Here is a 27,017-nt window from a genome sequence, read left to right as displayed (position 1 = left end):
CAGGGATTTCCTAAATTTTCTTTCAAGGGGCTTATACAGAAAAGAAATAAAGGATGCAAGGGCCACCAAACACCATTGCCTCCCACTGTTTCCCAGACTTTGTGAGCTTTGTGTGTGTCTGTCTGTCTACTTGTGAGCGCCGAGGTGCTAATCAGTCATGTCCTGAGAGGATTTCTTGTCCCGATTGTTGCTGTACTGAGCTGTTCCAGCCAGGGACTTCCACTTGGCTTGCTCCAACTCAACCCCCCTTTGGGCCGTCCCCAGAGCCCACCCTCCCCCTCCAGAGGCCCATCCACTCAACCTTCCGTGGCCAATGGAAGAGACCCTGCTCTGATATCCACATCTTTCGGGGGGAACCGAATTCAGTACATCGTTGCTTATAGGAAACAAGAGAGTATTCGATGTTGATCAAGAGTTTTTTTGCGTTTCCCACCAGGCAGCTTGAGAAGAATTGAGCTGCCAAGAGAAAGTTGCCGCTGTGAGTGGTCGAGGCTTAGGAGGTGTTAAGGCTGCAGGTGGTGCTAGGGAGGTTTTTTTTTTTCTGCATCCCGTCTTGCAGCAGGCTTTGGATCGGAGAAGTAGACGGGAAAGTTTTTTATTATTTTTTTTTTTTATTTTAGGAAGGCCAAAGAAAAATGCTTGGGAAAGGACAAAGTGGTGGATACTCCTCAGAGACACCTGGAGATGTTTTACAAAGGTAAGACAAATTTCGAATAGACTCCGCTCAGCCACTTGTGTATACATTTTTATAGATTGTTTTATTGGCATTCATGTCAATAAAGTCTTAAAGTTCGTAATGTGTTTTGAAAAATGTATTTGTTTTAGCATGTCTGTGCACTAACTTTCAAAGTATTTTATATTTGCCTGAGCATGTATTAATTAATCAGGAATATGAACAGTGTTAACAATGTTGAAATTAAAATGTCCACTGACATAATACAAATGTATTTTAAAGATTGACTTCATATCACAGAAAAAAATTCTCTAGCTAATTCACTGCACATACAAAAATTGTATTATTAATAGGAAAAAAATCATATTTCCACTCAATATAAATCACTGCAAATGATTCTTTAGCAGATTCAAGGCAAAATTTCCAGAGTACTTTATTAAGGATTATTATGTCTTATTTGTCTAATAATAAATTAAAATAACTGAATTTCTTAATTAAAGTTTCAAAAGTTAAGTAAAGTTTGAATGAGAACATTTGGTTTCATATGTAAACGATTCATTTTATTACGTATGTGCCAGTTGTAAAACAACTCGCACAGAAGCATTTTGCAGTTTCGCATTTTCCCTCGTGTCCTGGTGTGTTTGTATGTGTACATGTGACACAGTTGCTAACCGTGAGCAGTCTGACTTCGGGGCTCCTGCGGCCTGTCTGATAATTTACAACCATTTTGCAATGATGGTTCAGCACTTTGCCACCGATTGTCCTTCTCTTATATCTTATATGATTTGGGAGTTCTCCGCCATGAGAATGGTTGGCAGGACTTTTAGATTTAGATTTAGATTTAGAATTTTTATTTATTTATTATTTATTATTTATTATTTATTATTTATTATTTATTATTTATTATTTATTATTTATTATTTATTATTTATTATTTATTATTATTTTTAAATGTCATAGCTCCTCATGGATTCTCGATTACCCCAAAAATGTAGTGTGAAAGAGGTGGTTGTAATATGAAAAAAAAAAAAAAATGGTGATAACTCATGATCTGCTGCTTGTTTAACTGCTCGCGACGGTGTCTTTTCTCAACGTTTGTTCTTGACCATACCTTATAATTGCCCGTCACGATAACAAACTTCTCAGGAAGATATATTTTCCCAGAAACTGTCATGATAAACGATAAATGGAGTTTTAAAGAGCAATTATCTGTCAACTGTCAAGAATGTTGAACCTTTGCAATGAAATATTGAACAACAAAATATGTTGGGCAAAAAAAAATAAATTGAAGAATTGTGCCTTATAAGTGTGGAATTTACCCACAATCGATAAGTTATCGCAATTATCGTGACAGGCCGATAGCGAAACCTCCTGCTTTCTTTCGGACCTCCTTCTTCTGCTGCCGCAAATTTAAGCACGTGTTCATTGCTGCGTTGACACATTGCCGCTTCTGACGCTAATCTCACATGCGACAGTTGCATGGAACCTGACAAGGACACAAATCAACTCTGCTCTTACGAGATTTTCGTTGCAATTTTAATATTCCCCACTCGCCTCGTTTCGTTAGCCAGCAATGCAAACGTACTCATAGTTAAAAAAAAAAAAAATCAGTTCTGATGCGAATATAGACGTTAAACGGTGTGCATGCTACCACCGACGTTGACCAGAGGAATTGCGGGGGGGTGGTGAAGTGGCACATACAGCAACCTCCTGTTTTATGTCCCATACAGACTGCTGTTCGGAACCACGGCCAACAGCTGAAGTAAGGTCATTAAAACACATGTGCTCACCCTAATGGCACTGTGCCTTTCACAATATGGGAGGGCAAGAAAACAGGAAATCCACGTTATTGTAGCTGACAGGTGCAAAACACTCAAGTACACACATACGAGCACAAAGTGTCATTGCTAAATGTAACGCTGTTGTTTGCCCGATAGTTTTGTGGTCATTGGTGACCCCAAGAGGCATGAAATAAAAATAATAATTTATCCAAATTTGGTTGGAATTACTGGGAAATATGACTTTATCCAGAGGTGGGCATTCCGTCAGACGGATGGACGCTTGCTTTGCTGACGTGTTATTTTTTTTGGGTGTGGACGGGGGTCGGACTGATGTGCCGACTGAGCAAAAATTTCACACTGACGAATGATGGATGGATGCTGATGGGTGACAAATAATGGTGCAGAATTTTTTATTTTTTTTTTTGGCAATGTGACAACCTCAGACATCAAATTCAAACAACATATTTCCTCACATAAGAGCCTCCGCTTGAGCAAACACTGTCTCAAATAAAATCTCTAACTCTGTCATCTTCCCCTAAATCTTCTTTTTTATTTTATTTTATTTTTTTTTTTTTTTTGGGGCCACAGACGTTCAACCACTGACACAACTGAACCCACAAACTCTATCGCTAACTATATATATATATATATATATATATATATATATATTTTTTTTTTTTTTTCCATTTATTTATTGATTTTTTTTTCATTTATTTATTGATTTTTTTTTCTTCATTTATTTATTGATTTTTTTTTCATTTATTTATTGATTTTTTCTTCATTTATTTATTGATTTTTTCTTCATTTATTTATTGATTGATGTTATCAGGAGGCGTCTTTTACAGCAATTATCGTTCCACTCGCCTATGTGTCCTCTCCACAGTGTTGTGCGCTTCCATGTTTATTTTCTATGAAGCTTTATTTTACTTCCAATTTCATGTATTGTGAAACAGTATGGATGGATAGTACGTTCAAATTTCCCCATTGTGGGACTAATAAAGGACATCTTTACTCATATTGTTTGAACTGATTATGATCATTGTGTTGTAAAACGAAAGGCCTCCTTGCTTGGTCGTCTGTTAAGTTGTGTCAATATCATCCTCCAGCTTAAAGTGTTAAACATGAAGGCAACGAGTAGTCGAGTTGAGCTGTGTTGGACACTTTCGAAACGCTTGCGGTTGCGTGGAAATCAAAACTTGGCTCGGGGCTTTTATATCCGATGAATTTGCAGCGTGATAATCTATGAAATCCCTTCTTATTTTGGAATGACGGGGCCCACACAAGAATTTACGAGTACATTAGAGGCAGACAGCCCAGAAGAACAGAGGCGGCGACATACGGTTTGTTAGAGGCGAAGGATTTACTCTAATTTAACTGGTTCCATAAAGCAAAAAAAGCAGGCCTGTCAGCGATTATTGAATCAAGGCTTGAATTCTTTCACTGTCATAGCGATGATGAGTGGAGGTCTGGCTATGTTTAGGTCCTGAATAACAGAGATAGCAGGTCCCGCCTCTGTGTCTAGAACGAGATTGGCTACTCAAAATTTAAAGCAAACACAGAGCAGGCTGGAAAGAGGTGAGGAGTGATGATTACCATCCTGTAATTCTTCATAATCGCGAGATAAATGACCTGCGAGTGAAATGTGACTCCATGAAAATTATGTAATTAGGTGGAGGAGTCTCTGATACGTTCCTCTAACAGCTTTTGAGCCGTGTGTTTGTCTTTGCCACTAAGTTTTCAAAAGTCATCTGGTGTGGGCTTCAGTGGGGATCGAATGGTTAATTTGATGTCAGGCCTTCTCATAACTTTGTTCAGTGTTAAGATAGTGGATGCACCGTGCTTGATACTTCTTAAAAGCTTGGCTTTGTGTCGTTGTTTCCTCTTAAATCTCACATGCATATTGTTGGATCTGTTTTCAACTGTTTGGTTTTGATGTGAAAGAAATTTGCAGTCATGGGGTCCAGGGTTTTCTGTCATGAAACACTTTTTATCTATATTTTACAGTTTCGGGTTAGGGTAACTGTGATTAACCAATTATTGACTATCAATTTGGGATCTGTGGTAAAAAAAAATTCCCAAGACATATTTTGGGAGAACTAAATGCTTAATTTGATCGATGTGAATTGCTTAACAAAATCCGTGTCCTAATTTTAAATTTAGTTCAGATTGTTAGTTTCTTGTTTTCACCGTCTACAATAAAACTAATGTGTGTATGTATATATATATATATATATATATATATATATATATATATATATATATAATTTATTTATTTATATATATATAATTTATTTATTTATATATAATTTATTTTTTTATTTATATATAATTTATTTATTTATTTATTGTGCGTTTTTTTTTTTTAATACCATTGTCTGTTTGAAAATTCCACTTATTATGAAGAGCCTTTAACATTGCAGCCGCAAAAAAATTTTTTAATAGTCAATCCATTATTTTCAGACTAATTAAGCGAAATTGGTTAATTCCCCGAAGTACCCCGATATTCATGCCACATTAATATTCAGCGCCGTCCATGTGGTGAATCACTGGTTTGGATTTGCTACGTTGACATTCCTAGAGCGGTATCACTGAAATCAACATCACCCGAAAAAAAACGTCATAAAGTGTGCAACTGCATTTACTTGTCAAACAGTGATGACAGATATCTGCTGTTGGCGTGAAGCTCCTATACGCGACTCTTTAACAATGCCATTGTTCTCGCTTGCACCTGTGTCCTACTGTGTTATGTGCACAATTCACTGCAGACCGCAGTTCATGTATTTGAATGTGTACATTGTGAGCCCCGACAGAAAATGCTTTGGCACATTGCCGTGCAACAGCTGCACTATTTCATAAAGGTCTGATTTTGTTCTCTCTCATGCCTCTCTAGACGCGTGAAAGACACTCCGAGCCGAATACTTATTTCGAGTGAATAGTGGCTCATGACACGTGAAAGCATTACAGAAAGGACTTACTTGTTGTTCATAGGGTTTAAAGTTACACGCGTTGCCCCACAATGATGTTGGAGGCTATTTTCCATCGAGTGAAACTGTTCGCACTTCTGTCTGGCTGTGGACGCTCATGAAAGTTGTGTGATTTGCGCTGGCAATATGATGCATTTAGACATGTTAAATGGCTCACTCTGGATCATGTTGCTGTTTTGTTTTTCACCTGTCTGAAGGAAGGCTTGGAGGTTAAGGTGTTAAGCTGCCAGATTCTGTGCGGAATATTTTGAAAAGGGTCACAAGGTGCGGAGTGTGTAAACGATGGAGAACGCCGAATTCCCAGTACTTGCTTGATAAGGGAGGAGGGGGGGTTGTGCTTCAGTAACCTTAGCGGTCCACGAATGCCAATGTCACCACGACGGGGAGCGATGTTAATGAATAAAAATGTCAGGTATCCACCGTGTAGGTCATGTGACTGCCCTCTGCCATAAGAGACGCAGCAGGTGAACAGGGCCGCTGGCATTTTGCAAAGTTGTCGACAGCTGAGAACGATCACCTTGTGTCCTTGCATGGAAGCGACGCACGTACGGTCAGCCTTCAACGTACACTTGTGGTTTTCTTCTTCCATTTTCATGTAAAGCCGTCATGTAGTAAGGGTGGATTCATATATCATCATTATCTCGATGAAAAAAGTCAGAGATGTTCTGACATTTTTTTTTTTTTTGAAAGTGAGCTACAAATGAATAGTTTCCTTCGTTTGAGATTGTCCGGACGATGTTACTGTTTGTGGCTACTCGCTGAATCTCTTCTATTTCAGTCTCCCGCACGTAAGCGAAAGGATTGCATGGCATGAATTAAAGTGGGATCATGTTTATTGTGCGTCTGGATCTGCTCAGACACACGCTTGTCAGTAAGTCATCAGTTTGAAGATAGAGGGGTAGCGACAATCCCGTTGCCTGCCTGCAACCGCTCGGCTCTAATGGCTCCGAACATTCATTTCCGCTCCTGATGATAATGCAACGACTGTCATTTATATCAGATGATATAAGAAACTAACAAATGTTAGAGTAACTCCTTTTTGCCTTTTTATTTTATTACCTCTTTTTTATTTTTTGCTTTGTTTTTTTTTATCAAAACAAAATTGACGGTAAAGACCATCGTAACCAACAGCGACTTAACCTCCATGGGTCGCTATCTTAAGAGCACTGACTTCTACCCCGTCCCATGGGACCTGAATGGTCTGGATGCTTAAAGAAGTTCTGGAAGGTATAGATAGCGTTCTCATTAGTGCTTTATTTAACTGATGGTGTGAATAATGATATTTGACTGACGTTTAGTTTCATTATTTTGAGTTACGACAAAATTTGCGAATAAATCTGGAAAAAAATATATATTTCTAGTTTTATGACAAATTATTTCCAGGGGGTATGATGGGTTTTTTTAAAGGCACTTTATCATCAACATCAAAAATACGAAAAACAGATTTCCTTTGAATTTTGAAAAAATAGAAAAGTACTTTGACAATCAGTCCTTGCCGCTAATTTATCGAACAGCAGTATTAAAAATCTTTGAGCCTCATAGGCCATTTTTAACGGGTTGCATTTGATTTTTGAAGGCGCTGGAATCGCATCGGTGTGATGTAAGAATGAAAATGAGATGCTGCGCATACGGAAGGAGGGGTTAAGCGAGGGTAGATGGGATTCGTGACTACATCACCTTGCCGACCAGTTTAGCTCTTGTTTGGAGACTCCCTCACTCTGCTCTCAGCACCCCGTTTGACACTCAGCAGATTGGTGGTAATTTGGGCTGTTTTTCTTAGCCCTTGTCATCACTTTCGACACATAGCTAACTACACTAAAACCTGATAGCCCCGAAAAGAGGCTAAGTGTTGAAATATTGTCACAAAAACCTCAGCATGCTTTACATTTTAAAAGAGAACAAGGCCGCCTGAACAGAATTACATTTATCAGTTACAGGTTTGGCATGTGGCCCCTGAGATTTAATTTCTTCAGCAAATCCATCAGACAGGTGCCACTCTGATGTGCTCCAGTGGGAACGGTGTCAGCGGACTTCTAAAACTAATTGCACTTGTACGGCGGAGGGGATGTATTTGTTGGAATGCTCTTTAGGTTTCACAGTTGGGTGGCAGCTGTCAAAGCAGAAAGTTTCCTTCAACCCGCTTGGATTCAGTGAGCCCAGTTTCCCATGTGGCACCATGAAAACGGCCGAAACAGCGTCGCAATCAGAAATAATGTGTGCCGTACGACTCTATATGTGCGTGAGTGGGAGGACTTCTTTGTGAGCGCGTTCTTGTAAAGTTTTATGTTATGGGGCTTTTATGCTAACGTACCTGGCAATTAGTGGCTGAAACTTTATACCTGCTGGAACCAGGTCTAGGTTTTGGTGCAGACGGTGTACAGTGGACCCCCGCACATAGCGGGTCCACACTCATACTCGAACGGTCTGGTTGGAGAGCGGTCTCCAAGTCCCCACTTCACACCCGTGATCTGGAATTGTCCTGGCCAACTTTACATTATCTGTTCTTAGAGAGAGTTCACTAATTTTTGTTATTGTATGGTATAACTGCTACTTCGGTGTCTGATAATAATTTACCTTACAAGGGCAATAATCAAACAATTCAACTACTGGTAATGGGGAAGGCGCCCTCATAGGGTGGCACACACTCTTTTGTCATCTATCACTTATGGCAAGATCTGGCACCATCTAGTGGCTTGATGAAGAAGAAACAGCAAAAGCTTGGAACTTGAAGTTTAAAGTTGTATCCCTTCTCCTGAGCTGTCAACACTTTTTGTTTTTGGCTTGAAAACCACAATTGTTATAATAATATATTTATTTGATACAAATCCAATTCCATATAGACTCCATCAATCCATCCATTACCTGTGCCGCTTGTCCTCACGAGGGTCGCGTGTACTGTCATTTATTCTCAGTGACAATATTGATAGTGACAGTGCATCAAAATGAGTCTGCATCTATTTTGATATCAGTGCCAAGTAATTCCAATGTATGACGCATTTTTAAATTATTTATCATATACAGTTTTTAAATATTAATCTGCTTACTTGCATTATCCCATTGTAGTCCCCCAAATCGCTCCCCATTTGAGAGAGAGAGAGAGAGAGAGAGAGAGCTTAATTCATAGTCCACGAACCCGATATTAATCAGCATAGTGTCTTTAGTCTAGTGTGGCTGCATAAAACATATTTTAAATAACTTTTTTTTTTTTTACCTTGACTGAATATATCATGAAAGGGGACTCTCTGTACTCAATTTCTATCAATGTATTGTATTTAAATTGTTACCCCCCACCCACTTGTACACATCAATCGAGTGCACTTTTTATTTTTAATTTTATACGGTTTGCTTTTTTTAAAGTACTGCTGAATTTGTCTGTCTGTGCCTCCCCGCATCTTCCGTTGCTATTAAAATTCTCCTAGGTTATACTTGGAGGTGTTAGTAATCCTGTACATGTAAGTAGGCTGACAAAATCGTAGACCCACGTCTCAGTGTAAACTAGAGTAGGCTGGAAAAAAAAAACGGTATCTCAAAAGACATTTCCAAAACATGCAAAATTAAACAATTTATTGCAACGTTGTTGTTTTACTCTGCAATTAAATTCATCTTCATACAATGGAGCGTAACTATTTATTAGAACACAATATTTCAAGCTTTTGCAAAAGTTGGCTGCAGTGTGCCTCAATCTCCACGTGGGCCAAGAGCAGCTCATACCGTAGCTGGCACGAAATGACCCCCCAGGCCTCCTCTGAAAATACTTTCGTCACAATGTGTGTCGGTCAAGCCCCCCCGTCCCCGCACACAAGCTGACCACTTGTGCCTTTTCATCACATGGGCCCCCGTTGCCTGTCTGGCGGTTCATAACGGAGGCCGGCCGCGTCACTCGCATAGGCTGCAGAGTACTTGCGGTGATGTTAAGCTGGCGTACATGTTTTATCTCAGGGCCGAGCGAGTCATGCGTCAGTCTCGGCCTGTGAGCAGAGGTCGACCCTGGGCAGAAAGGCCGTGTGCCGCCTTGTGTCTCAGCTTTAATTCGGAGCCTCGCTGCACATCCTAAAGGTTTGACTGCTTGTTCCGTAGACTTGTCGTTACAAGCGTGGTGGATTTAAGCGTTGCCGGCTGAACTATGCCGGCGAACCGAAGCCCGGCGGGACATGCAGCTGTCTGTGAAGCGACACGGCGTGTGGATGTCGGGGTGTGTGCGGAGCATGTTTCCTTGGGGCTCACGGGAGGGCTTTTCTGGGTTTGGACGGGAATTGGAACTAATTTGTTACATCCTCCAGTGAGGCTGTGCGGACTGATTGGGTCCATGTGGTGTTTTGTTTTGGTTGTTCAGCTGTCTGATATGGTGCTGAACGTTCTGCAAGGAGGGAAAGGCTCTCACACGTCCTGATACTTAAATATTCTTGAAAAGCTTGATTAAGATGTGTCTGCCTTCAAGTCACGGCGAAATAGAAACTTTGGGAGTAAGGTTTTTAACATGGTTTTGTTTGTGATGCGTGATTTTGTTTTGCAGTGTGTCTGCAGAAACGGGCTTGTCATGTTTGGAAAAAAAGTTGATCTTAATCTAAATATAAAACAATGCTTAATTTCTCTTTTTTTTTTTTTTAAATGTAATCCTGTTTCTAAACAAGCTGGTTTGTTGGTGTAGAGACTGTTCTGACATGAGTGCCGGACATATTTCATAGGTGTGACCATTTCAAATACTTCAACATAATAATGTGATTGATTTTGTCACTTGGTAATAGAATTGTAAAGAAAAAAAAAAACATGTATGTTCTAGGATGATGATGGACCTCCAATTTGTATGTACAGAACATGTTTGATTTTTTTCATTAGAAATCATGTAAATGTAAAAAAAAATATTTGCTATAAGGCAAAGTCAGATTTAGAAATTATTTTCCGTCATACGTGTAAAATGAAATTATATAAGACTAAAATACAGTAAAATTACTCATCATTTGATGATGTCTTACAGAGACGTAATTATTCGGGAATGAGTCGAGTTAACTTCATGGAATTGTAAAAATTCCGAACATAAAAGTTCGGAGTGGAGAAAGAAGTTAAGTTAATTTGAAATTATATTTCAGGGTCCGTGGTCATTACACCTTTCCTTTTTGTCCACAACGGTACCGACACTTATGTCGTGACATCATAGGGGGAAAAAAAACAAACTTTAAATGATCAGCTCATCAGCAAGCTCTGAGAAATACGATCCTGATCCTGATCATTGCAATCGGGTGTGTTGGAAGAGGGAGACATCGAAAAGAGGCTGGATGATAGCGGCTCTCGAGGACCGGACTTGCATGGCTTTGGGTGCTAAATGAAACTCACGAGTGTGTGACATAATGCTTTCCTGCGACTTTCAAGATGTATTATTCTTCAAATATTTGGTTGAACTTCAAATAGTACTTTTTAAAGGGTTTTGAAACAAAATTATGTGGATGCAGATTTTTTTTTTTTTTTTTTTTAATAAAATATCCATCTAAAAAAGAAATATCCGGACCCACGTTATTTTATTTTGTGCTACCACTTTGCGCAATAAAATGGAGTCAGTTAATTTTATTTTTCAGTGTATAGTAAGATTTCTTTCAAAATGTACACGTGCTTGCATGAGATTTCTAAACTTCATCAGTGTTCTAGCTCACCAAATGGTCCATACTGGTCTATTAAGGACACTCTGTTGTGGTGGAAGAGGGCAACTCTTGTATTTATAGCTTCAGAGTCATCGGCTGGGGCGATGTAAGGGTATCTCGCTCCATCAGCATGCACGTTCACTTACGAGTGTTTACAGTCCACTCTGTGACTGGTAATTGCCTATTGTTCAAAGTGAAATTGCTTTTCATAATTCAATGCATGCATGTAATAGTTGACGTCTCAAAAACATCTTCGGGTAGCGCTAAACTGAAAGATGATGCTTGTATGATCATAATTGCACATATTGGCCTCTACAACCGTACAATACAATTGAATTGATTAGTCTAAAAACCCTTTACTACAGGCGTGGGTAAACTACGGCCCGGGGGCCACTTGCGGCCCATTAAACGTTTTAATCCGGCCCGACGTACTTGGAAAAAGAATTCATTGTTAATGTTTTATTTTCTAAATGCTGTGGTTTTTCAAAGACATATATTGTTGTAATGCTGTCGTTCACTTTCATTTATAATTCAATTTATTTTTTTTCTCCGATGAGGTGAGGTTACCAAAACACTCCATCCATCTGCTCCTGGTCCGGCCCCTCCGTCAAATTTTAGAACCCATTGTGGCCCGCCAATCAAAAAGTTTGCCCGTCCCTGCTTTCGTAGGACGAGTAACAGTTGGGTCAAGATCGTGTTGTCCACAATTTAACAGATGAAGTGACGAATAATTGAGATGACTAAATTTAGATTATGCGAGAGTATTTGTCCGAAAACGACATGACCAACCAGTCAAAGTGGGTCATGGCAATCGTATAGACGATTTGTTTCTAAGCACGTCTTTCAAAGTGGAAAGTGCCATGTTTAGACTGAAGTACATGCCATCACAATGACTGAATTATGGAGAAAGAAATATTTTAATTAATAAAAAAAAATAATTTTAGAATGTATAATGCCCAACAATAAAATTCTGAATCATTCTAAGGTTTTAATTGACAGATTATAATTTAGCAAAGTGTGTCAATGTGCTGTCGATTGTAGTAGTCTAAAACTGTTCTTACATTATGCTGAAAGCATTTTCCGATATTTTGCACATTTGCCCATCTTGGTTATCAGAGATTTTGTATTCATATTGTGGATGTGTTGATCAAAGCAGATTACTAAGAGATTTCCTTGAAAAATAATATTCACATATTAAAAATGTGAAAAACATAATTGTGTTCCGTCTGCCATCAGTTCGGTGCCAGTGGTGGACAGTGCAGACAAGAAGGGCCCGAAGGCGGGGGGCCAGCTGCCCGGCAGTTTGCAACTGGGGGCCCAGCAGCAGAACCAACAGCTCCTCCTGACACCAGCCAGCCTCCAGCTTGCTCAGCTCCAGGCCCAGCTTACCCTCCATCGCCTTAAACTGGCTCACAGAGGCAACACAGCCACGGCAGCCACTGTTCTCAATCAGGTTCTTTCCGATGTTGCCATGGCCCAGCCCCTCTTCAATCAACTGCGAAACCCCCAAGTTGGCTTTCCCACGGGCATGCTCGGGTTTCCCACTTCAAATTCTGCCTTCACCCCGAGCCCAGGGAATGTGAGACTGAACCATCATGGTGGAGGCCCAACAGTGGGCCAAAAAGGCGTGGAGTTTGGTAAAATATCCGGGCCCACGTTCCCCTCGGATATCGACAGGCGTGTTCAGTACAACTTGGGAGGGACGTCTACGGCAACAGCCTCTGCTGCTGATGGACATTACTCCATGGTCAGCGCTCAAGCAAAACAAGTGAACAATGTTGGGTTCAAACAAGACTTCTATGGACAAGATATCTCCAGCCAACAATCTGGATTCAATGTTGGTGATCTGAACAGAAATCTGTATAAGTGTACTGGACAGACAGAACAATGGAACGGTCCAACAAATGTGAGTCACGCCGTGAATGCACCATTGGCCTCTGATGTCGCCACTGTTTGGACAGCAGCTGGGCAAGCAGTGAGGTCCAGAAATGATCTGTATAACCCAGAGGAGCCGACTTCTGACCACAAATTCAAGGCCAAGAGTGGCGGTTCGTCTTTTGTCACTGACGGCATGCAGGGCTTTGGGAGTTACCAACCCTTACATGGAAGCGAGGAAACTTTGTGTTCCGGTTCCAGGACACTTCAGCCATACCAAGTTAATGACTACCATGCTGTCACACCAGCTCAATTGCCACACCAGTGCAGCATTTGTGACAAGAAAGTCTACAACCTAAAGGTGAGTCAATAATTTGGTAAAAAGTCATGAAAACAGAATGTGATGAAAGAAAAAAGAGGTGAATTATTGATTCATTAAATTTGACCCAGTTTATTAAACGTTTAGCATATCGTGCGTTGTTTCAAGACGTAACCAAACTTCAAGTCTCAAGTTACTGAAGCAAAAATCAAGCAATTTGAGTCAAGACAGTACTTGTGTTCGTTAGCTGTACATTAAAAAAATAAAAATTAAAAATATATTTATTTATTTATTATTTATTTTTAATTTTTTTTAATGGTGCCAACAAGGTCTCTGTATTGGCAATTATGGTTCTTAATATTCGTCTCGATTAAACGCATAACAGACATGGCGTTTAGCTCATAGCTACTTTATTAGATATCTGCTAGCTAAACGGAACATAGCTTACCTGGTTCTGTGAGGTTTAGTGCGACAAATGAAGTTAAAGCGGATGTCAACAAAAAATTTGAATCACTTTTTTTTTGTGCCTTGGTTACCAGGCACACACATCGCATTTGGTTAGCATTCTGAAGAGAGCTTCACATTTAAACGCGGATGTGCTGTTATTTCCTGTGTCCTTGTTAATAGTTTTATCAGAGAAGAAAATAAGATTACAAAACCCTAAGATTACAAACTGCTTGTTGTTTGAAGGTTTGCCGTATCAGTAACACTCGTGCTAATTTTGGTTAGCATGTCTGCCTTTTACTGTATGATAGCATTAAGCTAGCAGATGTTTGTTGTTGAATCATTTTTTTACACGTTAGCTTGGAGTGACAAATAAACAACTTGAGGTGAGAACTTTTGCCTCTTATTGGTGGAAATGACTGAAAAGTGCCCAACCCCAACAGATACTCTTGAATGAACATTAAATCGAGAACACGCTAATTTAATTTGCCTCTAACGTCGCAGTACTGTCAAACTGAATTCAGATGATTACCACCATTGGACTATTTGCACAAACTTATCTATTTTGCATGCATAATTGACAAGATTGGCAGTACGATCGGGTCAGCAATCCAGTCTTCCTCTTGAAGTTTATAATGATTCAAATCTCCAATCAAACACAGTTTCCTGGCTTAGGTCTCTGTGTACTTCTCCATGGCTACAAATCATCAAAGTCCACTTAAAGCTTGGAGTCGCGTAAACGAATCCAAATATTTACACTTAGTAGCACACCAACATTCGCACAGAAAACGCTAAACTGAGTTTGGTCCACCGCACGGGATTGTGGGATATGTTGCAATTTTTGTCACAAAGGTCGAAGTACTGTACCGCATGTAAAAATCACAAGTGAAAACCACAACATACGTCAAGCTTTTTTAATTGCTCGTAGCTTTGAGTTTGTACACAAGTGTGAATGCTTCTGGTGTTAGATGTCAAGTTCATGCGTGTTGACTCACGTGTACGTGTGTGGGGGTGTGCGTGTGTGTGTGTATTTTCAGGACTGGGAGCATCATGTCAAGGGTAAACTACACCTGCAGAACCTTATGTTGTACAAAAACGAAGGGTGAGTGCTCAAATCAATGTCATTATTTTTATTAGCATATCGTTGCCAACCGGCTACCTTTTCAGTGATTGTCCCCAAAATTTGATTGATTTAATCTTACACAATATTAGCTTGCTAACAACAGATGTATCTCTTTGTCTTTATACATGTTTATAAATGATTTTAAAATTAGTTTGCTGTTACATACAACTGTCTTGATGTTTCCATGAATATGAGCACTGTCATAAGATACGAGCGCGCTGGGCAGGGCAAAGGTGGCTAAAATGAGCCGTGCGCTTGATTTTTTCCAGCTCGGCGGTGGTATCAGCCGGAGCTGCTCACTACACGCTTGCTAGGCCCTCTGATGACGTTCTCAATGGAAGCGACTCAATGAGCTACACTGCTGCAGGTCAAGGTAAGTTACAGTGGGTCTGTCAGTGTGCAGTTTTTCAAATGATGTCAGTACATAAATGAGAGTAAATGACAGAGTGAGGTAACACGCGATTATAAATAGATACAGGGCATTGCCGTGTCAAGATGTGAAAATATGGGCCGATCTCCTCTCGTTACATGCCATATTTATGATTGTGTCTAATTACTGAGCGTGGCAAGACCAATATACAAGCAGCATTGATTAAAAATAAAAAAATCAATGGTGCCAATATGTTGTATTAAAAATGTTAGCTAGCTTGGGGAAACTTTTCAAAACCATTGTCGAGATTTTCGGCAGATATTAAAGCTGGACTTCTAATTTATATTTATTTTATTGTTCAGGTACATATAAGCATGGAGGAAACTACGACTAATATTTTAAAATACTCTACATCCAACCATGTAACAGTATTGCAACATTTTTACCCTTGGTGTCTATATTCATCATTATCAAAATGGTATTTGTTACAATTGCCCAATTTACATGTCGGAAATTGTTGTCATACAGATGTTTCCTCTGGAGTCAACAACTCGTACTTGCCAGCTGCAGCCATGAAGAATTACGCTTTGCCCAGCACGGGATTTACAACACACCAGGCAGAGTCAAAGGTCTGACAAATGTTGCTTTTTTTTTTTTTCTCTACCACATTAAAGTCCTGTATCCCTATAAATGAAAATATGCAAAGCAGCATATTTAGCATTATTAGCATGTGGCTCAGGAAATGTGTTTATTTGCTAACTCAATTTCTGCATGGCTGACAGTGCGGTTTTTTTTTTTTGCTCATACTGTTTTCGGACTGGAAAAAAAAGTGGTATCGACATCAATAACCAGTATTGTTGTCCGTAAGTTATTAAAGAAATATAAATATTAACGTAATAAAATATTCAAACATTTGAATGCAAATTTTGAATTGCCACACATGCATCAGACCCAGTGATGGGAAATTCTTTTTATTGTATTAGTGTGAAAATATTTGTAGGCTCTTCGACATGAGCGGAAGTTAGTTTCTATAAACACACTCTTGGCTGAGCAGAAGCGGTGGAGTTTTGTTATTTTAAATCCAAGTGTTGTCCAGTGTTTATATACTGAATGTGTCCACAGTGAAAGTAAAAAAAAAAAATCCTGTGACACACTATTTGTTCAAACAATGGAATCAAAAAGAATTCTAAAAAAAAATCAGTAACCAATCAGAACGAAGGATTTGAAAATGAGTGTAAAACAGGGGGGTGTCTATATACAAATTTAGTCCGTTTTCATACTGCCATATACGCAGTAGTTTCTTCAAACTAAACTTTCTCTCTGTCCCCCTTCAACTAAGACGGTAGCATCAAGTAAGGAGAAACCAAATACAAAAACAGTAAACACAGGATTATAAAGTTAAATACTGTGAGCCCTGACAACCTCCCGGCAGCTGTGTGACGCTACACATAGAGTCGAGCCCAGTAAAGTGATCCCAGGGATCAGCATGCAAGAGTTGTGGAACGTTGGGACTGGGAGGAACTATTAAAGTAAGCGGCCCAACTTCTTGGATCATCAAACATGAATACTGCTTTGTAAAAACAAGCAGCATGTCCTCCGCGTAGCTCCCTGTCACTCAGTGCCATGTTAAAGACTTGTATAGGCTCCATATGGTTGGCCGGAAAATTCAGCAGCAGTTCACATGACTGAGCACATTCAGAATGTGAATAACTAGCTCGGGCGGTCAGAATAAAAATTCAATTGAAAATTGATTTCTTAATTTTCCTTGCATTGTATTGCACTGAATTAAACTGACCACTGGTCGTGGCGATTTTGCTATTTATTACTGTCACTTTTTTAACTCGTTCACTACCATTGACGGCAAAACACGTCAAAGATGCATTTTTTTTTTTTATTTGGCTTGTAGTGAATGAGTTAATTAGTGTATTTAATAGATAGCCTAGAGAAATATTTTGAGAAGTGAGCTTTGGGTATGTTCATAATGTTTAACTTAATACAGCATTTCCATAATTAATTTGAGCTCACAAAATAAATAAAAAATTGCCGCTTAAAAAGCTATTCATCACACTCAAATTGATTCACAATAAAGGATTTATTTGGCTACTTTGGAAATGTAAATTGATAGAGAATCCCAACTTAAGAATAGAAAATGATTCCTCACCAACTAGGGCTGAACGATATTTCGTTTTGGGACCAAAATCGTGATCTCAGACAATGCGATTTTGAGATCGTCAAAGCTGCGGTTTTTTTTTGTTTGTTTTTTTTAAGGGCTCTTCTGCCGCACACTCACAAAGCAGGACTGACTAACCAGCGCCATACTGATTTAGAAAAAGAAAATAAGTGGCGCACTGTCGCCCGTAGTCTCTGAATCAATCAGCAAAATTAATCAGAATGCCGTGTTTCGACTTGTGGAGGCGTATAAAACATTTTATTGCAAATAATTTTTTCACAAGCACACAACATTTGCAACGCTAGTAAAGTGCAGAGAGCAACGGCCAAAACGCGTCTTCATTTGAACATTCAGCAAACGTTAACAGCCTATAATGGGATCTGTTTATTGAGCCCGGTGTATATTGACCTTTCTTTATGTGTTCAGATGGTGGCATAGAGCTGTTAATAGAATTATCGCACTTGTACCTTACAAACTGCCAAAGTTATCTTGCTGGCCAAAAACCATCAAGTTGTCACCGTTATCCAGACTTTCCACTCTTTGAAACTACAAGTAACAAAAAACGCACTTATTTTTAAACGGGGTTTGATTGTAAATGTATGTGGGCTGCATGTTTAAAAACCTTTAGCGACAACAGGTAGAAGCATACAATCATAATGAGTAATGTATTTTAATGTATACGGCGCACATCCTAGTAAGTCGCCAAAAAATAAATTAAAAAAATTAAAAAATTAAAAACCGGCCCGATACGATACACAAGGCGCACCAGGCTATAAGCTGCAGTTTTTTATGTTGAAAAGAAAATTGTTGTTTACCGCATGTACAGAACCATTTTGCACTGTGAATACACGTAAAGGTACATAAACGGATTATTAAAACAGTTTCTTAAAACTTTGCTAATTAAAACAGAACAGACCCATGAGAATTATTTTTTTAGATTTATTCAGCGTATTTTCTAAACTATGGAATTTTTAGTGTTTGGATTTCTGCTGGTCGAACGAGTAATTCCAAACAACAATTGTTGTTCACATGAAACTGCCTGATGGGTCAGACAGCCTGTACATATATTTACAGATAAAAACTTTCCACAGAAGGAGTTGATGCATACATATTTTTGTAACTACCATTTCACAAAATGTGCAATAAAAATGGTGGCAAAAATACAACACCCCCAAGTAAGTAGATATTACATGTGGTGCTCTGTTTATTGACGTACGACCTGTGTCTCATTATGAAAAGGGATGTTGAATATGCAATTAAATATAGGTCAGTGTACTTTGCAGTATCAAATGTTTGCAACCTCTCTTGGCAGTATGCTGACAAGAGTGTAAATCTAAATGTGAGAAAGTTTAATTATACTGCCACAGTTCTACTGTTGGTATTAATAGAAGCAAGTGGATCAAAGAGATGAGGAGAATAATATTCTGCTGCAACCTGCACTACAATGCTGCATAGATTATTCTGACATAAAATTGATATTATATATTTAATCACACAAGTGGCATTGTTATCATTATTTTTTCTTTTTGGGGTGATTGTCAAGGACCAATCGCATGGTTGTGCATGTTAGTTGAGTTTCGAACACCTGCTTAAGTTACCAATTATGGTAACTTCACACTCGCCGGAGGCCCTTTGGGAAATTCTCATTACATTCTGAAGAGAAATGTCAGAGTCAGGCTGCTGCGCAACTATGTCACACCCCCAAGCAGTTGGGGTTTCATGACCTTGCTCAAGGGGAGCATGTCCTAATTGCCAAGTCAAAGACTGAACCCCTGCTTTCAATTCTTTGTTTTTGCCGATATTGATGTTTTTCTTGTTATATTTTCCAGCCGTTTCCCCCGAGAAAAGCCACCACAGGACGTGTTGTTCATATCTGCAACCTCCCTGAAGGCAGTTGTACAGAGAATGATGTCATCAATCTGGGACTGCCCTTTGGCAAAGTTACCAATTACATCCTGATGCGCTCAACCCATCAGGTAGAACAAGAAAATATTGTTTTTTTGTCACTGATGCTTCATTAATGGTTAATACTTTTTCTGTGTACACAAAAGGCCTGTTTCTCTCAAATATTTATTACAACTCTGACGAAATCTGTGTTGCTGAACAACTTTGCCCAGGCACATTTGGGTGACATTTTGTTATTGCAGTTTATTGGTACTCGAGTTCCAGTGTTTCAAGTCAAAACTGGACCACAACCTTGAGATCACCACCAAAATTAAAATACGAGCTTCAATTTGCATCTTCATGAAATATTCAATTTTAATATGAAAAGTAATACATGCTTGTATTTTAATATTCATTCATTCCTTATCCGAAGCAGAATACAGGATAGCCAAGGTACACCTTGAACTGGTTGTCAGCAAAATCGCAAGGCCTGTTTTTTGCAATTTGAGAGGAAACCAGAGTGCCTTTTAATGTCATCTAAAAAAAAAAAAAATCAAGATTAGTTTTGATGCTCTCTCCAATCAGGCCTTTCTGGAGATGGCCTACATCGAGGCAGCTCAAGCCATGGTTCAGTACTATCAATTGACTCCAGCTCTGATAAACAATCAGAAACTTCTGATCCGAATGTCTAAAAGATACCAGGAGCTACAACTAAAGGTAAGACTTGAGTAAAACGTGTACGACTTGTGTTCAAAGTTCCAATTCAAATGTCTTATTTGTATAGAAACCGGGTAAAGATGTCCAGGCAATCATCCAAGATATTGCTTCTCATTGGGAAAGAGATGGCATGAAAGAACCTGAGCAGTAAGGAAATGTTTCATTTTCTCTAACATGGAAAACATCAGATTATTGGAATGTCATTCAATCTCTGACAGCAACAGTTTGCTAGCCATTTAGGCAAAAAAAAATTACTTGTGTATGACAGCAGCAAGGTTAATCATGTTTGAAATTTAACTAACCAAAAAAAAAATTATTATTATTTTATTCATTTCATTTACCTATCACTTTCCTCCAGCTACATGGCAGACAGAGCTCGCTCCCGCAGCCCCCTCAGAAGCTCCCTCAGCCCTCACTCGCACAGTCCCAGTTTCACATCATGTAGCTCAGCCCACAGCCCCCAAGCGGCACCCTGCAGGGCTCAGGAGCGAGGCTCCAATGGCCTTGGCCCACGCCGAGGTTCTTGGGACTGGTCTTCACATTATAGACGAGGTGAGGATGACAAAGAGAGGGATGAACCCACCAGACGGAATGGCTGCAGCACTGATGGCGATCGCCACCTCGAACGACCATCAGACCGGCGGAAAGCCTACGGGAAACCCTCGGATTACATCATCTCCAGGTCTTCAGATGAGCGAGGATTTGATAAAGGGACGACTGGAAATAGAGAGTTCCCTCGAGGCAGTCCTCAAAGCAAGTCCTTCGGTTGCTATCGGAGCATGGAGGAAAACTACTACATGAAGTCGGACAAGGTGAGCAGATCCACATACCAAAGGCACGATAGCAAGTCCAGAAGGAGGAATGGCAGCGACCACAGCAGGCATTCGAGGCATCTGGAGGGCGAGATGAATAATGAGCCACACCGCAGAACTCCAGAACATAAGAAGCTGCATTCACCCAGCAGAGGAAGGAGTAGAAAGTCAAACAAGAGGGGCACCCCTACGGAGAAACGTGAAAGCCCAGCTACAAGTGCTGTGAGTAACAAATACATCTAGATTACAGTGAAACACAGTTTATCTTGTGGGATAAATTCCAGACCCGCAATATGTGAAAATCCGTGATTTATAAGGCTCATATAAAAAACATCCAATTTATAATTTGACCCCACCCCCATCCAAAGACTTAAAACAAATTAAGCTTTGGGGTCCTTTTGCTCCTTCTTGAACCTAACTCTTTGTATAAGTCTTTATTTACTTTCATTGTACTTTTTAATTGTTCGAGATAAATAAATATAATATAATACAACTTAATTTATATAGTGCATTTCAGAACAGCTGGAGCTGGAACAAAGCACTTTCCATATGGCGTCAAAAATTAGCAGTGAATTTGAATTCAAACTAAAACGCATATTTTAATGTAATGGAAAAGGCAAACGAGGCACTGGGAAAAAATAAAAATAAAAAGTCAGATTAGTTAGGGACCTTCTCTGCCTCTTGTCTTGCTGTTAATTATGCTCCATCTCTTCCAGTGCATCTCAGTGAAGACTAAATCAACAAATCACCTTTATACTGTGCTGTGTGTAAAAAAAAAAAAAAAAAAGAAATTTTAAAAAACGACGCGAGCCGAAGGCAGTTGAAATACAGTCGCCATCTTCTTGGAGACACTTATTGACTTTCCTTTGTAGGATGGCCAATCTAAAGAACACGTCTCACCTCAGAGCGGCAACAAGTCAAAAGATGCCGCTGAATGTTTGAAGCATAAAGACACTGTAAGTAACGAGAAGACGTCAAAAAAGAAGGCAACCTCTGTAAATGTGCTTCTCTGTGTATTAAAAGACTTTTTCTTGATTACTTTAAAAGGAGAAGGAGTTGGAAAGTGGAGAAAGCACTGATGATGAGTGTTGCTATCCCAAGGACATGGCGGAATTTCTTACAGTTGATGAAGTGGGAGAAGACGACAATTTCATTATCGAGCCGGATCTTCCAGAGCTGGAAGAGGATGTGACTTGTCCCGAAGAGTCTGTAGAGGAACAAAGACAAACAATGGAGGAGCCGCCTTCACTCCGTTTGGAAGAGCAGGAGACGTCTGTTAACAAATCCGTCCAGGACCAGACAAGTGAGGGCACTGAAGTCCCAGAAAGTTCTGGAACAGAAAAAGCAGTTATAACCGAGACAAATGTGGAGGAACAAATAAAGAGTGTTGTGGCTTCTGAGTCACCAATAGTGGACGAGAGCGAATTTCCCAATGAGGAGTTGAAGCCGGCGCCGGAGGAGACGCGAACAGAAGACAAAGTTCCTAACAGTGACCCCTTAGAAGAAGAGCCCGTAAAGAACCACATTCAAATATCGGAGGACAGCAAGGTCCAGGACGAAGTACAGGTCACCGAGACAAGTTCTAATGTCACGCAACACAAGGACAGCATTCTTAAAAAAGGTACTTTACTCCAGAGATATTTTCAAGATTCAATGTTTTTTTCATTGCCACTTAATTTTTTATAAAAAATCTATTAATTTTTTTTTAATCTCATTTTTCATAATGATGATAATGATAATAACAATGTCGTAATATATTTAGTCATATTTCGGCATTGAGAGTTGGGTTCTGCAACAGGTGGAATATTTTTTTTCCTGAAATGTCAGTTTGAGATGACAACACATGGTAACAGCCATATTGCGCAACCTTTCATCGGTCAAACTTGAATACCAAAAAAATAAATATGTCAAAAACCCAGTGTGCTACACAAAATAAGATTTTTTTTTCATTATTTTAAATTAGCAACAAAATATTTTTAGCGACACATAGAGCCCGCTCTGATTAGAATTTGCTGTTGATCTGTGATACGACCCATCATTAAAATTTCAAACACAAAAAGTTGCACATAAACTAGCCTGCACGAAAGAAAACAAAGTTATGACCACAAATAAGTACATTATTATTATGTTTGAAATGTTTAATAGCAAGTTATTTCCCTCCTTTTTGTAATTTTCTTTTTGCAGATGTTGAAGCGACCTCATCATCTGTTGAACAGGAGAAGGTTTTAATTGAGCACATCATCCCTTTAGGTAAGATGGATACATTTTATTGCACCTCTGTTCGAGTGAGATAGAAATGAGCAAAAATATCATTAAGGTTCTCCAGTTATACTCCAAATAGAAAAGGCTCATTTGTCCTTTTTATAGTCAATCAATCAAACAGCCTTGAGATCTCAGACTCTGGCGTCTGCCGTCTTGGCGTGAACGTTGGAGCGTTATCGTGTACACAGCTAATAACGCCACCGACAACCTGTTGCATTAGCACTCTAATTGACGGGAATTGGCTGGCCACTTGCTGACCTATTTCCGTGATCTGCTTGAGAACTGCACCCCTGAGAGATGAGTATTTATATTATTATTAGCACTGGAATGGCATGGCCCAGCACATGCTGCAGAGGGACTTACATAAGCCGCTGCTGCGTGGCAACAATAGATCACAGACACGAGAGCTGTCTGCCATGAGTAATGAGGTTATTTTAGTTGTCTGATGCCTCGACAATCTGTTTCTATCCAGAACAAACTCAGCACAACTGAAATTGGCGATTTTTCAAATGAAAGGGGACTTATTTTGTCACTGTGTGTCTAGGTTTGTTGTTTTTGAGTTTTATATTTGAATCATGGCAACAACGGACTGAGGTATACTTTAATTCATTTGTTACCAGCCAAATTTAAAAAAATTGGATATTGGACGTCTTTAGCCGTCAATGGCAGTAAATGAGTGACAATATCTAAATTGTCGATAGGTGTTAATGTGAGTTGGAATGGTTGCTTCTCTGTGCTCTGCGATGGACTGACCACCAGCTCGGGGTACACCCCGCCTCTCGGCACAAAAATCAGCTGAGAGGGGCTCTAGCTCATCACAACCCGAATGAGGAGAAACACAATAGAAAATGGATGGATGGATATGTAGTGGTCGAAGAATGCTCCATCCATTTGAAAAGAGCCAAAAAGTCACAGCTATCGAAATCTTCCCTCAGATGTGGGCGTGGCCAGTGAGTGACAAGAGTTGGCAATACCCACTCCTGGCCATTTTGTAGCTCTGCCTCTGAAATAGTTCCCTTTAAGACAGTAACCTGACATTATGTTCATTGCTTTTCAGGGGTGGAGTTCATTGAGCCAAGGACCGGCTTCTACTGTAAACTTTGTGAGCTGTTCTACACCAGCGAGGAAACAGCAAAAATGAGTCACTGTCGCAGCACTGTGCACTACAGGAACCTGCAGGTGTGTGTGCTGTCAATGTACTCCAGCCAGTTGACTGGCGCCACTCGACTAAATTCATAATTGTGTGAGCGAAACAAGCAAACATTATACTCCTGTTTGTGATCGCTTGTGTTAGAATCGTCAGGGTCACTGTTAAAATTCTGCTTCTTTTGTGCTTCTCAGTTGGAAAATTATCTCAAGTCAGGGTGACATAAGTGTTGAAAATGAAAAGCCACGGGAACAAGCATAAACATAAGCAGAATGTAGTCTGCCAATAATTGTATTTTATTTTCAGGTTATGATTTTAGTGTTCAACAATTACTAGATAATACATAAGACAATTCCTGCTGATCTACTCCTAAATAATAGAACATGACAATTTAACTAACTGGTCTCACAGTTCAGAGGTTAAGGGTTCAATTCCTGTGTGGACTTTGCATGTTCTCCCCGTGCCTGCGTGGCTTTTATCCGGGTACTCCGGTTTCCTCCCACATTCCAAAGACATGCGTCGTAGGTTGATTGGACACCCTGAATTAGCGCAAGGTGTGTTTGTGAGCGCGGACGGTTGTTCGTCTGTGTGTGCCCTACAATTGGCTGGCAACCAGTTCAGGGTGTACCCCGCCTACTGCCTGAACATAGCTGGGATAGGCTCCAGAAGACCCCCCCCCTCCCCGCGGAACAGAAAATGGATGGATGTCATTCAATCAGATTTGCCAACTCCGTGAGATCCAATAAGTCTAAAAACACGCCCAATGTACGCAGAAACACAAATATTTCATGTTCTCTTGATCCATAAGCGTTGTCTGTTACAATATCGTCCATTCAGCAGTGAGCCGTGTCACATTTCTCTTTTGGCTGGCAGCACAGCTGACGCAAGTCAGATGAGAAATGATTCCCGAGCATTCGGCGTGTGACATTCCGGGAAGAAAAATTTTCTTCACACTTGTGCTGTCTGTCAAAGCTGCATGTGGTCCCTGTGTTATGGAGATAGATATTTAAGGGTTTACATTTCTTCCAATATATAAATAATAATGCATTAAACCACACGCAGTTTTTTCACATAGTCAGTCAACTGTAATATAAATGTTGGCACACATCTGATTCGGGGAATGACGTTCGCTTACACTTTTTTTTTTTTTTAATGTTTTTCTTCCGTATATGCAGAAATACCTGTCCCAGCTGGCACACGAGAGCCTAAACCTTGCTGAATTTTCAACCACACAGTAACATCCTGTCCTCTGACAGCAAGTGGCACAAGTGGACTTCATGGAGGCATAAAAAAATATATATATGGATACTTGCACTTGTTTTAGGATATTGGAATAATGGCTGGATATCTGAAATGTTTATGATAAATTGTGTTCAATTTTGTATATACTCTATTGTATAGCAAGGGTATTTATGAATTGTATTCTTGTGCTTACAAAGCTATGTGTTATTTAATTTGGATGTTGACACTACGCGTTCATTTGCTTTCAAGATAACTGACTTCTCGTTTGGTCTCTGAATTACCCAAATAACAATAATATATTTTATTATTACGACTATCTAGTGACTTAAATTATGCCAATGAATGTTTTTACTCGGCGGCACGGTGGCCGACTGGTTAGCACGATGGCCTAACAGTGAGAGACAGCATCGGGCGTGGGTTCGATCCCGGCTCCGGCCATCCTGTGTGGAGTTTGCATGTTCTCCCCGTGCTTGCGTGGGTTTCCTCCGGGTACTCCGGTTTCCTCCCTCATTCCAAAAACATGCATGGCAGGCCGATTGAACACTCGAAATTGTCCCTAGGTATGAGTGTGAGTGCGGATGGTTGTTTGTCTCTGTGTGCCCTGCAATTGGCTGGCAACCAGTTCAGGGTGTCCCCCGCCTACTCCCCGAAGATAGCTGGGATAGGCTCCAGCACCCCCCGCGACCCTAGTGAGGAGAAGCGGTATAGATGATGGGTGGATGTTTTTACTCAGTTAAAACTGAGGCAGATTCTCAGGTTAATTTTATTTGTTGAGTTTTGAACTCAGTGTGTATTCTTTGCAATTTACGAATAACTGGAGTCTTTGTAAAGCTTTTCTTTAACTCTGGTCTTGTGTGCACTACAGTTGTCGTTCAGGTAAAAATCACTTTATGTATAAGAATAGTAATGCAATGGCTTTGCAAATCATCTCTGCTGTGTATAAATGTCCCTTAAAATGTCAACAGCTCACAGTAGCCGTTTTATGATCTTAATTTATTGCCTTGACATTTTAAATATGGTACATTAAACTGGACCATGTACAGTGCGGTAGTTAAACTTGCAACATACATAACTGTTGCTTGTTTCGGAGCCAAATGTATTTTCTACACTATGAAACCTAATCCTTGATGCTGAAGTTGTCTTCACAAATGTCATTTTCATGTGAATAAATACTTCATTGAATTTTTTGTTTTATTATCTTTCTTAACTGCAAACCCGCTATTTAGTGATAAAGCAACTGAATATTATATTTGAAAAAAGAGCGCCCCTCGGTGTTGAGGCAGAATAGTTTAAAGTTGGGTAAAAACTCATTTGGGTTCATTTTCCCGTATACAAAATTGAATTGTCCATTAGTGCCTTTTTAATACAACAGACTGCTGCTTTTTTAAATTCTATACTTTGAAATTTTTGTTACATGGGGTCCGCGATTACGACTACGTATGACTGTGAATTTAAACTCTGTCACTCCGGCGTGTTCCGACATACGTACAAATTCGGGTTGCGTCGCACCCATACAGAACAGAACTTCATCCTAAATCGGTCCAGTGTGCAATACAGTATAAATCAGATTCGGGTAATCAT

The 27,017-nt window shown here is 39.7% G+C and overlaps 1 protein-coding gene across 1 annotated transcript; it reads left to right on the top strand.

The window, feature by feature from the left end:
• The first annotated feature begins 604 nt into the window (after positions 1–604).
• rbm20 (RNA binding motif protein 20) lies at positions 605–26,618 on the top strand. The gene is made up of 14 exons (XM_088303147.1): positions 605–697; positions 12,308–13,307; positions 14,747–14,811; positions 15,102–15,205; positions 15,731–15,831; positions 19,202–19,348; positions 19,842–19,973; positions 20,041–20,120; positions 20,332–21,007; positions 21,658–21,741; positions 21,833–22,406; positions 22,970–23,035; positions 24,105–24,226; positions 25,370–26,618. Exons 1-14 carry the CDS (start codon positions 636–638, stop codon positions 25,430–25,432), a joined length of 3,276 nt encoding a protein of 1,091 aa, XP_088159273.1. The 5' UTR covers positions 605–635; the 3' UTR covers positions 25,433–26,618.
• The last annotated feature ends 399 nt before the right edge of the window (positions 26,619–27,017 follow it).

This window comes from Idiotropiscis lumnitzeri, chromosome 8 (genome assembly GCF_059441095.1).
Source record: "Idiotropiscis lumnitzeri isolate Australia: NSW breed Sydney's pygmy pipehorse chromosome 8, RoL_Ilum_1.0, whole genome shotgun sequence".
In the NCBI taxonomy this organism is placed as follows: domain Eukaryota; kingdom Metazoa; phylum Chordata; class Actinopteri; order Syngnathiformes; family Syngnathidae; genus Idiotropiscis; species Idiotropiscis lumnitzeri.
Note: the sequence above shows the minus strand (reverse complement) of the source record. Positions and strands in the feature narration are given on the sequence as shown.

Coding starts and splice junctions, on each gene's coding strand:
- rbm20 (XM_088303147.1), top strand. CDS start 636: ATGCTTGGGAAAGGACAAAGTGGTGGATACTCCTCAGAGACACCTGGA. Junction 698..12,307: donor CCTGGAGATGTTTTACAAAG/GTAAGACAAATT, acceptor GTCTGCCATCAG/TTCGGTGCCAGTGGTGGACA. Junction 24,227..25,369: donor TGCACTACAGGAACCTGCAG/GTGTGTGTGCTG, acceptor CCGTATATGCAG/AAATACCTGTCCCAGCTGGC.